At 31.5% G+C, this 13,942-nt stretch overlaps 5 protein-coding genes across 6 annotated transcripts; 1 reads left to right on the top strand and 4 right to left on the bottom strand.

Annotated features, from left to right (window-relative positions):
* Positions 1-125: 125 nt before the first annotated feature.
* Positions 126-1,367, top strand: LOC128392001 (uncharacterized protein F54H12.2-like). The gene has a single exon (XM_053351969.1). It carries the CDS (start codon positions 126-128, stop codon positions 1,365-1,367), a length of 1,242 nt encoding a protein of 413 aa, XP_053207944.1.
* Positions 1,368-1,793: 426 nt separating this feature from the next.
* Positions 1,794-5,564, bottom strand: LOC128391815 (uncharacterized). The gene has a single exon (XM_053351760.1). It carries the CDS (start codon positions 5,391-5,393, stop codon positions 1,794-1,796), a length of 3,600 nt encoding a protein of 1,199 aa, XP_053207735.1. The 5' UTR covers positions 5,394-5,564.
* Positions 5,565-6,134: 570 nt separating this feature from the next.
* Positions 6,135-6,771, bottom strand: LOC128391999 (uncharacterized). The gene is made up of 2 exons (XM_053351968.1): positions 6,365-6,771; positions 6,135-6,279 (listed from the first exon to the last, which is right to left on the bottom strand). Exons 1-2 carry the CDS (start codon positions 6,769-6,771, stop codon positions 6,135-6,137), a joined length of 552 nt encoding a protein of 183 aa, XP_053207943.1.
* Positions 6,772-7,376: 605 nt separating this feature from the next.
* Positions 7,377-9,289, bottom strand: LOC128391998 (baculoviral IAP repeat-containing protein 2-like). The gene is made up of 2 exons (XM_053351967.1): positions 9,179-9,289; positions 7,377-8,252 (listed from the first exon to the last, which is right to left on the bottom strand). The coding sequence occupies exons 1-2, from the start codon at positions 9,287-9,289 to the stop codon at positions 7,377-7,379; spliced, it is 987 nt and encodes a 328-aa protein (XP_053207942.1).
* Positions 9,290-12,238: 2,949 nt separating this feature from the next.
* On the bottom strand, positions 12,239-13,787 carry LOC128391808 (protein lifeguard 1-like). 2 transcript variants are annotated; one of them, XM_053351755.1, is made up of 2 exons: positions 13,647-13,787; positions 12,239-13,090 (listed from the first exon to the last, which is right to left on the bottom strand). In XM_053351755.1, the coding sequence occupies exon 2, from the start codon at positions 13,047-13,049 to the stop codon at positions 12,315-12,317; it is 735 nt and encodes a 244-aa protein (XP_053207730.1). In that variant the 5' UTR covers positions 13,050-13,090; positions 13,647-13,787; the 3' UTR covers positions 12,239-12,314. The 2 variants fall into 2 exon arrangements, with proteins under 2 accessions (XP_053207730.1, XP_053207729.1); XM_053351754.1 differs by lacking the exon at positions 13,647-13,787 and adding an exon at positions 13,451-13,640 and having other exon boundaries at positions 12,240-13,090.
* Between the last annotated feature and the right edge of the window lie 155 nt (positions 13,788-13,942).

Raw genomic sequence — 13,942 nt, 5'->3', positions numbered from 1 at the left:
TAAAAGATTATATAAAAGAAAGAAAACTGTAAATAAAACTACTTTACTAAAAGTGAAGAAGCGCTCTCCCAAGAGCGTAATAAAAAGACGAAAGACAATTAAGAAAGATATATTCAATAATTAAGATGGAATTCATTCACAACTCATCATCACCAGCAACAATCGCAGAGTTAGATTTGTTCAGCGTTCCTCCAACACAAACTGTCATCGAGACTATGTATGACGTTGAGTATCGACCAGTTGGATCATTGGACAATTCAAAAATATTTGAATTTGTAGTTCCTGCTTCTGAGCACTACACTGACCTTTCAGCAACATACTTACATGCTAAATTGAAAATTGAATACAAAGATCCGATAAAAGATTCTGATAAAATTGTTCCTGTCAACAATTATGCCACTTCACTTTTTGAACAATGTGATGTTTATCTAGGAAGTGTCAATTTGAATCCGGGTAATAGTTTATTCCATTACCAGTCTCATCTTGATGATTTGTTTTTTAAACACGAGTCTCCAATTGATGCTTGTCAGTTGATTGATGATGATGAAAATGTAAGAGTTGAAAGAGTTAAAAAGGACTTTGATCTGATTCTACCAATACACGCACCAATGTTTCAACAAGAAAAATTACTAATCGACGGTGTTCCGATAACATTAAGATTCAAAATGGCACCTGATACGTTTGGATTGACCTGTGCAACACAGGGGCCGATCAATTTAAAATTTCATCAACTTTCACTCTTTGTCAGACGTGTTAAACTTTTCATGCCCGTACAGATGACAATTGAAAAGAATTTATCAAACTCAATGGTCAAGTACTACTTTCAGCGTAATGAGGTTAAATCATATCATCTTGTGAGTGGTTTTGCGGCAAATAGTATTGATAATGTGTACAATGGTCAACTACCTCGAAGAGTGATTATTGGATTTGTTTCTGACAAGTCTTTCAACGGAGAGATTCAAACTGATCCGTTCAAATTTGAACATGGAAATATTAAAGAGATTGCTTTTGTCGTTAATGGTATAAAGATTCCAGCTTCTGCTTATAAGCCTGATTTCAAGAATAAAATTTATGTTCGTGAATATTACAACATGTTTAGGTCAATGAATCAAGAGAATGGAATACCAAAAATTAATATCAAGTACAAAGATTATGAAAAGAATTATCCTTTGTTTGTATTTGATTTAAGTGATGATGGTACTCTTACCAATGAATCTGGAACTCTATCTTTGATTAAAAGAGGTAGTGCTCGAATAGATATTCAATTTTCTGACGCCTTAACTACAGGTCTACACATGATAGTTTTTGGTGTTCATGATAACGTATTACAAATTGATTCATCAAGGAATATAATCACAGACTATTAATGGCACTAACTTCAATTGATATTGAGAAAAAATTGAAAAATTACTTTCAATTCAAAGGTGTTTATTCACTTGATAAATTACCTTTTGAAATGTTACCAAAACCTTTTGGTATTGTTATTAATCTTGACCCAAGTTGGAAATCTGGGTCACATTGGGTAGCATTGTTCATACCAGAATATGGACCAGGCATATATTTTGACTCATTTGGTAATAAACCATCTGAATCGATCATTTCTTTTTTGGAAAGAAATTGTAAATTCAATGGATTCAAATATAATCATTTTATCTATCAAGGAGATTTATCGATAAAATGTGGATTGTATTGTATTCTCTTTCTGGAATCCTGTTTTGAAAACAAGACTTTACCATTAATTAAATGTAACACAGAAATTAATGAATTTATAATAAAAAATATTTATTGAAAAACTATAAATGCTTAATTTTATAATGTCCATGAGCTAACGTTGATATCCCATCACCAAGTATATATCTTTTATCATCCATGGGTGATAATGAAACTTTATTCAATTTTATTGATGAAATTTTATGATTCTTTGATTGTAATCTGTGATTCATGTGATGATAAATAGTATTGTCGTACAAGCAGTTTTTATAATCATCAATTGATATTTCATTTTTAATTACAGCTTTTTGAACACCTTTTGCAGTCAACTTTTTTCTCGTTCCATACTTTATAGCATAAAGTTTAGATTTTAAAGCGATAACTTCATCGATGGTTTCACCATTCATCTCGTCTTTGAGGTATCCAAGCTTCTTTTTATTTGTATTATCATGTAGTATATGTGACGATGGGTAATCAGAAAAGTCCATAATATACTCGAGCTCTTTTAAATCAGATACAATATCATTAGTTTGTATGTGATAGATGAAACTATCAGTATCAGTATACACAAGCGATAGCTTTTCACCATATTTAGGACGAAAACAATCATAATGAAGTTTATACATGTGAAGCTTTGACAATTCTAGTACAGTAAATCCCAGGTATATTGGTTTATCAAGTTTCACTACAAACTTTCGTAACTTTACAATAGCTAAATCGTTTTCCAAGATGAAAAATTGTTCAAACATTGGTTTTCTTATCTGCTGTAGAGCTTGTTTACCATTCTGTATCACCTTCACTTGTGTATGTTTCCTCTTGTCCTCTATACTTTTTCCATACAATGAATTTACCATCAATTTCCAAAAATCTTTTTCAAATGTTGTGGATGCTTTCTGTCGATTATTGGTACACATTTGAATGTACGGTGATAACCAATTACTTTGTTTAAAACTTATTATTTTATGTATTTTTTGTAATATCAATCCTTTCTCTAGGTAGAAACGTAAATTACGACAATGAACAACATAATTATATTTATCAAATAAATTAGGAATAAGTTTTTCTGTTTCTGTTCGATTTAATCCTTGACTTTCTATTTTTCTAAGTAGCTCCTTTTGATAGTCACTCATCCATTCAGTCTTGACTGATAATTTTTCAGGAGCTAATGGATAGTCGTTATGAAGATCATGGTATTCTTTTGGATACATCAAATCAACTTCTAGAATGTATCCAGTATCACCATCCAAATTACCATTTTTGATAATTTCAATTGTTGATTCAAAACAATCTGGTGATACCCAATTAAAGTCATTCATGGGTAAAATGTCATTAAGTGCAAATCCATACAAATTATTCACATCAAGATACGAAATATATGATGTAGGTTTAGTTGCATCATATTTTTCCGAGTTTTCGTTATTGGAAATCACATGTCTCTTCATTGCACAAGAGATACCACCTCGAATACCCCGTTCAATCATCAAAATCATATCAATATCAGTAAGAAGATCCAACTTATTCTTAGTAGATTTAAGAGCAGCATCCCAAGTTAAACCGGGTGTTGAAAAGTAGTGACACGGGTCTAGACCAAATTTTTCAATACTTGTGGATCTAAAATTCTGAAAGATTGAGGAAAGTAGTAAAACGTCAATTTTCAAGTAAATATCATGAAAATCACCTAATGTTTCACAACCAAAATGATTCCACATATTTATTAGTCTTCCATAAGATTGTTCATCGATGGTCTTTTTAGTCAAGTGTGAGTAGAAACATTCGATTGGTGGTAGCGCCGTCTCATTAAATCTTTCCCAAGAGTCCATGTACTCATAAGGTAGAGATCCTTTTCCGAGAATGTGTAGTAAATCGTCCTCTTTGAAAATTTGTAATAAATACTTTGATTTTGCTTCAGTAGATAAATTATTAGCCAAAGTCTCTAAACTCGAAAGAAGAAAAGCTAAACTATCTAGGAAGATAAAGTCATCCATAAAGAAAGCAATATACTTTTCTGTATTTTGAGGAATCACTGAAATATTTCGTATTAGATTAGACTTGAGTCCACTAATGATAAGATGGGCATCATATCCTTTAAGATTGTGGAAGATTACCGGTAATTTATAAGGTAATCTGAGTTTTAAATTACATGAATTATGAGCTGGTCCTCTGTATTTCCCAGTCAGATGACAATGATCTAATACTTTATCATCAACTAAAGGCTCTTTACATACGTAGCATTCTGAAGCTTGATTGAATGATTCACGTTCTTCACGGGAAACAATAGCTGGTTTACTGTTGGTTTCTAGATGTTCACGAAGAAATTGCTGAAGTTTCAATAATGTTTCAATAAGTTTTTCAGCAGCTTTTGGTCCACGATAAAATGTTTTTGATAAAATTTGATTATTCCAATCAACAGCCACAAGTCCAAATGAGCAAGCTTCATGCTTTTGATATTCAAATGTATTTTTACCAAGAGCTTTATCAGATTTCACGATTAAAGCTTCAAAATCAGCATAAACTACATAAGGATATGCTATTGTTTTATCTAATCGATTGAATTCACAAATTGTGGGTACCTTGTCTTGACCAGGTAGGATGATACGCTGTGCTTCGACATTTTTACAACAGGTTTGATGTTTAAACAGTAGATCTTCTGTTCTGAAACCAGATATACAATAATGACAATAAAACCTTTCCCATGCCTTGTTGCTCCTGACAAAAGCATTGAAATTGTTGATACTATAATAATGATCTTTGTAGAAAAATAGGTTGACATGTTTATCGCGCATATCTTTATTAATCCTCAATGGTACAATTTTTTTATGTTTGTCCATTGTAAGTGTGTAGATATTGATTGACATGTTATTTCTTCTCTCAAAACTTTTGATTTGTGAGAATGGTGTTATCGCCTCAATGCCATTGAAATCATACAAATTTGTAAAACTTCTATACTTTGTTACTCTTGATCTATTTTTAACTTGAGGATGTAATGATATTAGAACAGCCCACTTGAAACAGTCAGTTTGACAGTATGGTGAAATTAAACTTTTCTTCTTCAAAAGAATTTGGGGTAATCTAACTGATGAACACCCACCACTATTCTCTTTCAATTTACATATTCTTATTTCAATCGTATTAATTGATTTAAGAACCCAACCACTTCCTCTTTGTGTAAATTGGTCAATAACTATATCAAGATGTTGAACCCATTCAGATAGCAACTGATTAAATTGTGATACATGTGAAAAGGGTTTCATCTGAGTTACCTTGTAAAGTTCTGTTGAATCAATGTCACCATCCAGTTTTTGTTTAATGAATCTTAATAAAAGACAAACTTGAACTTTATGTGAACCTATTGTTTTCAAAACTAACTCCAATAAGTTTTGAATGTTCTCACGTTCAACTGTAAACAAACTTTCTAATGATGACCATTTACCCGTTTTAACATATATTCCAAACACATTTTTAAAGGCTCTTTTGTGTAGAGTGTAAGTGAAATTACTTTGTAAAGTTGATACATTTTTATTGAAATTTTTACAAAGTATTAGATGATCGATGAACAGATTATTCTTACTAAAAACTTGATTACATGTAGCACATTTCACTGGCTTGTAATTACAAACTCTTTTATGTATAAGATAAGACTTGTGTTTGATGAAATTTTTGAGACACTTCTTACACTCAAACATTTTAAAACTGATAAATAAATAAAGTTTGTATTTGATTTATATAAGATTTAAAGTGTGTCAACGGGTGTTCCTTACGCTATCTTAATATTATCATATTTCACGGTATCCAGAAGATAAATACGTAAGGCTAATAGAAAAAGTAACAAAACAATAAGTAAAGTAATTAGATAAAAAGTCATGATTAATAATGTTCATTAAATTTGAGCTCAAACTTTTTTATTAAAGAAAAAGATAAAGAAATACAAATAATATGATTAAATATGTTCCAACAAAAGATGATTAAATAGGTTAAATAATTAAATGATTTAATAAGTCAACTCAAGTTCATTTTAGTTTCAAATCAACCCCAAAGAATTTCTCCCATTGCAGCACATACGTTGTTGGGAATGGAGTAAGTAGCAATTTTTTCAATTTCAGTGGGAGTGAGAGCAAGAGTAGACTCTTTCATCCCATTTTTTAGAGTGAAATGCCAGCAGCCATCAACTCTCAAGTGTCCAGATATAGTCCGTGCCTGGGTCACGCCGAAATCAAATTTCCGTTGCTCTCCACCTTTGATGCAAATCAATCGTTCCTTTAGCTTTTCATACTCTTCGAGACGCATAAATAGTCCATTTTTTGTTGGAATAAACATCCGAACTCCATTTACTAACTTTTCACGTTTCTTTCGAATATCAACAAATGTCATATCAAGTGATTTTTGTTTGTTGACCGTTATCCAAACTAGAGGAGAGATTTCCGAAGTCATGAGTTGCATAAAGTTATCTTCGAAGCGGCCTGGTCTCGAGTTTGAAGCACTTTCAGTAGGTTGAGAACTGGTATAGTTGTTGGCGTTGTTGGAGTTGTTGGAGTTGTTGGAACTGTTGGAGTTGTTTGAAAACATTTTAAACTGTTCAGTTGATGTTTGAAGAGTGAATGAATAAAAATTTGAAAACAATTCTCCTTTTATTCGTTATTTTCCGGAAGAGCCAAACCCACAATCACAACGAACTGTATTATGCTCTATTTCAGTCTTTTCATAAAGAATAGGGAATGTTGCTTTCTCACAAATCATCTGGGCGATACGCATTCCTTTAGCAATTATAAATTGTTCGTTTGTGTGGTTATAAAGAATAACCTTCACCTCACCAGTATAATCTGGGTCAATCACACCTCCTTGAACTGTTATCCCATTTAAAGCTAAACTGGAGCGTGAAGCCAATCGTATATATGTCCCTTTAGGTGGAGTAACTTTCAACCCAGTTCCGATCTTTATTTGAGCACGCGGTGGAATGATTGTATCTTCATAAGAAGCAATATCAAATCCAACTGATAAAGGTGTAGCTTTGAAAGGAGCTGGAACATCAGGAAACATTTTTACAAAATAAAGTGATCGAGCCATAGTTGATAATGAATGAATTTTATTTTGAGTTGAACTTTTATACCAAAATCAAGTGAGATATCTGATCATGAATCGTGGCATTTGTTTGTGACAGACTAATTAAGTCTGACCTGAATCTTTCCATTGTGTTGAATTTAATTGAGTATTTATTCAGGTCAATACCAAAATAGTCTAACAAATAGGCTAATTGAATTTTTTCAATTACTTTTAGTCCATCGTAGATCAACTCATCCGTCCAAAGAAAGTATAAAACGATATCAATTAGCCAGTAATCAACGTCATCTGCAAAAGCAACATGTTAGTTGTGTTTAATTATTGGATAAAGATCTTACATTTCATTTTAAGATTGAATCGATCGATTCGAAGATAAGGACCAAACAGCGATGATTTCAAAGATAAGCATTTTGTGAAAAGTATCGACTTATAATTCATTTTTATCCTCTCAATGAATTCAGGCTTCAATAATCGATATTTAGTACTTGAAATCCAAATAACAATATCATTGGTCCCTCGATTATTAATGAATAGTGAATTGAAATCATTTTGTTTTTCGAAATCATGATAAACCATCTAAATGATAAATAAAAAACAAAAAGTTTATTAAATCAAGGTTTCATTACACTTATACGTTTTGTTATTATTGCTCTGCAGATTGGACAAGGTTTTTTGTTTCTCAATAATACTTCATCACAGTCAGTACAAACTGCTAAGTGAGCACATGGTAAATAAAGAATACTGTGAGTCTTTGTTAGACACACACAACATTTATTTCTATCAGTCTCAAACGTTGACTCAGCAATGAAAGGACAATCTGGTGATAATTTCTTATGAGCAATGATAGGATGACCAGGGAGCTTCCCATCAAATGCAATTCGACAGAAAGCACATTGTACAACTCTTTCAAATCCAGTCCAAAAGAATCCACTTTCCACAAAATAATTACGATGATGGATTGGTGGTGGAGACAAAGCAAAAGAGAATGTACGGTTCATTCTTATTCGGAATAAGTGATAAACTTTCTCTGGGTTAACAACAAAATCATCAGAGAAAATTTGAATCAAACCGTTGTCAGCTTTAACGATTCGGGTAACTTGTAACTTCAACGGGATATTTATACCAGATGCCATGTCAATCACTGGAGTTTGTGAATACGTGTAAATAGCATTAGCTTTTTTCATCTGCAGACTTGGATCTCTTCCAGAAAGAAATGCACAATTTGGACTGAAAGATGAATGAATACTTGGTACATCATCATTGAAAAGAGTCATATCAATTTCCAGTCCACAGCTAAAACATTGAATACAATCATCTTTCTTGAAGAATCCATTTTTAAAAGCCTGGTGCCATTTACCAGGAAGTCCAGGACATGATAAAAATCTATTCATTTCTTGTTTCATGAATAAATATTTTTCAAGTGAAGCTTTCAATCTAGGACAAGTCCAGATTTCAAGGATTGGGGATTCAAACATTACCTTTGATTTCTGAAAAGAAAAAAAGATAAGATTTAATCACAACAAAATTTTATTAACAATAATTCTTTCGAGTTCAATTTCTTTTTTCAGATTGATTACAAATAACCTATGATCAGTACATTTTTTCATCTTGTTTCTCATGTATCTACATTTGATTAACCAAGATTCTAATTGACTCACTCTTGGACATTTAGAATCTGCAGCAAAGATACATAATTTTGAAAACTTTTCCTGAGCAATTTTACAACATATTTTTCTGCTCTCAGAAACAGAAAGAATTGGATTTTTACAACATTTTTTACAATGAATTGTTTTTATTTCCATTTTTTCAGCCATTTTCTTTGATAACCTAACCAACGAAGAAGCTAAGCACTTTGATCCTGTCATTTCCGTGGGACATGAATCATTACATGGAATTGTTAAAAACTTCTTTTCCTGTGAACAACTCTTTTTTGACCGATTAATAATTTCAAAGGAAGACAATTTTGATGGAGCTCTTGGACCCGAACCACAAGAGATTGACCGAACTGTTTTGGTGATGATTTTCATCTTACCTGAGGTGAAATAAAAAAGAAACAAAAGTTTAAAGGTAAATAAATGAAATTTTATTAATCAATAAAATTTAGTAAAATTTTTACTGACATAGGCAGCAAAGAGAGGATCATATCCTCTACAAAAATCAATGAATTTTCTGTTGTTGATAAGATACATTTGATGTATCTTATCAAAACCGATTACAACTTTTGTGAATTCAATCTTGTCTGACAATTTCAGTTGAGTAAGTATTGAAAGAAAATCAATACTTTTCAACCGAAAGTCAGCAAGATTGATCGGTTTTTCCTCATCTGAAAGATCTTCTTTCAGTTGAGGAAAATCAAATGCTAAAGTTATCTTCATCTTTGATGGATCCAAGTTCAAAACTTTAAACATTTTACCTGTGATGATGGATGAAGATTGTTTGTTGGTTGATGGTTACTGGTTGATGGTTGATTGTTGATAAATACTGGATGTTGGTTAACTGTTGATGGTTGTTGTTTGATGGTCATAACACAATCAAAAGACTTTGATGGAAGACTTTTTTCAACTGATAACTTTCTTGATTTTTCGCTCGGTTTTTATACTCATTCTCCAGGAAACAAAAATGCAATTTTGTATTGTAGATACTGAAGACAATTAAGTTTGATAATTATCATTGAAACGAATAATTGTATTTACCTTTACCATCATTAATAATTAAAATTGATACATTGTTACTTTTTAATTGATGTAATTATTTCCAGAATGTAGATTAATTACCTTTCTGGCTTTGGTGGTACTTTTTAATTATTTTTCATTCAATTCAAAATTGATACATTGTTACTTTTTAATTATTTTAATTATTCCTTCATTGATATGATTAATTATGATGACCAGACTATCAAATTGTTAATTGTTCTCATGGTCAATTCAAAATTGATACATTGTTACTTTTTAATTGTTGTAATTATCTATCCCAATGATTATGATTAATTATTATGTCTAGACTTTTGAATGTCTGTTCTCATTATTTAATATCTATTGTTAAAAGTTCAACACATGATAATATCTTAATTGTTGTAATTATTCAAATTTTTGAACTGGAAATTGACAAATTAAAATAATTGATATTGTTGACCTATCAATTAAACAATCAGACAACAATAATTTATGATCTAAAGATGATTAATCTCGATTGAAATCAATCAATAAATTGAAAAGCGAAAAAAATCAAAATATTGGGAAAATGATGAGAAATTTCCAACCGGTTGGAAAAAATTTACCAATTTGCAATCTATGATAATCAGACAACAACAAATGATGTTCTGAAGATGATTAATCTCGATTGAAATCAATCAATAAATTGAAAATCAAAAAAAATCAATATGTTGGAAAAATGATGAAAAATTTCCAACCGGTTGGAAAAAATTTACCAATTTGCAATCTATGATAATCAGACAACAATAATTCATGATCTAAAAATGATTAAAATCAATCATTAAATTGAAAATTGAAAAAACTCGTAAATGATCAAAAATTTCCAACCGGTTGGAAAAATGATCAAAAATTTCCAACCGGTTGGAAATTTTTTTTTTCAACTTTTCTGGTCAATGTTGATACGCTGATTACGATAAAATTAATTTCATTGCTCTGAGACTAATAATTTGTCTGAAAAAATCAATCAAAGTTCATTTTAGCTATTAGAAACTATTTCTCTCAAAACACATTTTATAGTAATAAGCTATACATTTTTGGAAAGAGCGTGACGAGACGAACATTTTAATATATATGATTGTATAGAAATAATGCTTAATTCACGAGAAAATTAATATTAAAGATTTGAGTAAAAAATTCATGAATAATCGATTTATCGAAAAATCGATTTATCGAAAGGGTGTTGGCTACTCTTAACAATGGAAAAAACGTATACCTTCGTATTTTCATAACCGTAGGTCCTAAAAAAATAATTCTGACATTTTCGGAATCCTCGTAAAATTTCCAGTTGATTGATGTACAGCATGACCACAGAAACCCTAGAATAAAAAGTTATTCACTTTAGAAAAAAATGCCTTTTCAATGTAATTTTTTTACATAGACCATGTCAAATAACGGTAAAAAAAAATTTATTGATTTTTAACGTTAACCAATACCTAGCAATAGCAAATAGTAAAAGCGACATGCTGGCGATCTTGTGCGCATCAAAAATCGCGCATGGGCGGAGCTTAGTAGTTTGAAAATTTTACATCGTTCTACAACATTTACCGTTATCTTTGATTCCAATAGTGATTTATTGATCAGAAATTATCATCAATCTCATCATCATGATCAACATTGACCCAATCGATTCTTTTGTGTTTACTTTCTTTTTCTTAAATTTGTTACAACGACTACCAAACCAACACCGTGAAATTATCAGGCAATACATCATCAATAATATTGGTTATTATGTGAATGGCTTCAGAATCAATTCCGGATTAGAGAGACAATTGTTTAACCAACCAATCAACGATAACGAAGCTGCACCTGTGTTTGTGAACAATGATATTGATAATTCTATGGATTACCACCCAGACCATCAGGACCCACAAAATCAGGTAACGTCGTCTGATGACCCAGTTATTCCAGACATACAACCCATTGAACCCATTCCTGACCCTTTAGTTGAAGAACCGTTAATCGTTGATGAAGAGATGCGTTCGGAAGAATCATCGAGTGAAAGTGATAACGAATCTGTCTTTCTACCCAGTCTCTCTTCATCCTCACCTTCGTCTTCGTCTTCATCATCTTCGAGTGATTCCGAACCTGAAGATGAGCCTGATAATCGAAATGATCGATCACTCGAAAAAATATTGGATACATTGGAAAAAAGCCTTGTTGTTGTGAATGATGAGTTGCCTGTTTTCGATGATCGACCAATAGATACCAAAGAAGAGGCTACTAACCTGGTTATTCAGATGAGAACCGCGATCAAACAAAATGAAAGACGAGCAATTTTATTTGGTTCCAAATTGGGTGAATATCTTAAGAGACATAGAGCATTATCGGATTGTTCGAGAATGCAATGGTTCGATCAAATGAAAACTATGATTGGGTATGGTCATTCATGGATACAATTCTTAATCAATTTACACAATCTAACTACATTGTATCCTAAAATACTTAGAGCAACAGTTAGAATGAAGTTTCTAAATCAGAACATGAAAACTATTAGAAAAATATCACAAAATGAAGATCTTGTTCGCTTTTGGAGCGAAAACTAATGTAATGTTCAATTTGTTTCGATTTAATCACAAAAACTTTAATTGTATTATGGTGGTGGTGAAAAATTTTTTATAAATTTTATCAATAATCAATCAATAAATCAATCAAAAATTATCAAATTATTAATCCCCAATCAATTACCTATCGATAGATATGTTGGATGATTCGGTTCGATCGAAAATTCAAAATCGATGAATAATCAATAAAAATGTGCTATCTTGTGTGTTTTTACTACTACTATATTTAACAGGTCGTTTACAATGAATTTGGTGTCTTCTCCATGTAATCTTGAGCTTAACTCCTTGTAGCGATATCCAATAGTTGTAGGATGTGAATAAATATGTTGATAATATCGACATATAATGTAATTGCTCCGAGGATGTAATCTTCTGGTGAGAATTGTAATTTGTGACTTCCTCCGACAATCATTTGAGTATCAATTACCAAGTAAGCTGAAAACAGGAGAGCTCCAACCGCTGAGTAGATAAGCATTACAATTTTACCTTTAATGAATATGGCAAGAATACCAAATAACATGAATACCATTAGACAGACAAATAAGATACCATTGAATGCGGTGAAATCTATTTTCGTCTGGAAAGCAAATAGTGTTAACGATAAAACGATAGCTGCTGTAATTATAACGGCGTAAAGGACAATTTCACCTCTACGGAAAGCGGTTGTAAATCCGATCATCACTGATTCAGAAAGAGTAAATATACCAAGGCAAACAAGGTTTCCAGGAAAGGTACGGTGGACACCGCAACAGGCCAAGGTAATCAATGAGACCAGTGAGAATCCAAGAGCTACAAAGAGTAACCATGAATTTTTCAGGGCAAACCCTTTAACCTCTTCGGAAAGGGTGAAAGCAAGAACAAATCCCATGGTAACAAGTAATTGTAAACTTAAGATTCCATAAACCTTTCGGATGAATTTTAGTCGAATTGATTTATTTGAGAAAGCATCAAATTGATCCGCAATTGGCTGTTGAATACCAGCTTCCATCGAGGAATTATAGTCGCCGTACATTTCCGGGTTTAAATGAATTGAATTGCTTCAACAAGTGTAATCTAAGTAAACGAAAGAGAAAATGAAAGAAATATAAGATTATGACGAATTGAAGTGATTAAAAAATGGAAGAAATGAAAGAAAATATCAATATGAAAGAAATAGACGCAGAGACATAGAGACAGAGAGAGAGAGAGAGAGAGAGAGAGAGAGAAATGGATAAGAGGGTAAAGAGAAGGGGAAATTAGGTAATCAAGATCGATAATTGCTACAATATTAAAATATATAATTTTAAATGAGCAGGAACTGAAAAAAAATGAAAACATAAAAGGCTACAGGTTATAAAGAGAAAAACGAAAACAGGTAAAGTGATGGACTAAAAATAGTCATCAGGCTTAAACAAATTTCAACAGACTACTCACTTAATATTTCAACAAGAAGAAGACAAGTAAGTGAAAAGAATCAACGTTCAACAATTAGGTAACACAATTAAAGAATAAAAATACAGGAGAAAAGGTGATGTCCAGGTAACAATAAGATGGCGGTGATATAATCAATGAGAATTTACTGAGAAGAGAAAAATCTAAAAAAGAGAAAGAGAAAAACAAAACACTTTACCAGATTTAAATAGAAAAACAGAATCAATTAGAAACAGAGAGAAAGTCAAAGGTGGCAATTAAATTGTAAAGAGAAGAGAAAACGAATAGATTAATTGTCAAATTACTAATTAAATGGGAGGAAAAAAACACTAATCAAATTGAAGAGTAAACAACTTACCTGAAGGGTGGAAATGAATAGAATGAAAAATCAGCAAATAGAAAAAAAGAAAAAGGAAAAGTTGTTTTTCTCTCCGATAGATGTCACTTGATATTCTTTTTTCGATTTGTTATGAAATTTTTTCTTCTCTCTCAATG

Source organism: Panonychus citri, unplaced genomic scaffold, assembly GCF_014898815.1.
Source record: "Panonychus citri isolate SS breed McGregor unplaced genomic scaffold, ASM1489881v1 Contig00135, whole genome shotgun sequence".
NCBI lineage: Eukaryota > Metazoa > Arthropoda > Arachnida > Trombidiformes > Tetranychidae > Panonychus > Panonychus citri.
The sequence above is the reverse complement of the archived record's forward strand: the minus strand, read 5'-3'. Positions and strand labels throughout refer to the sequence as shown.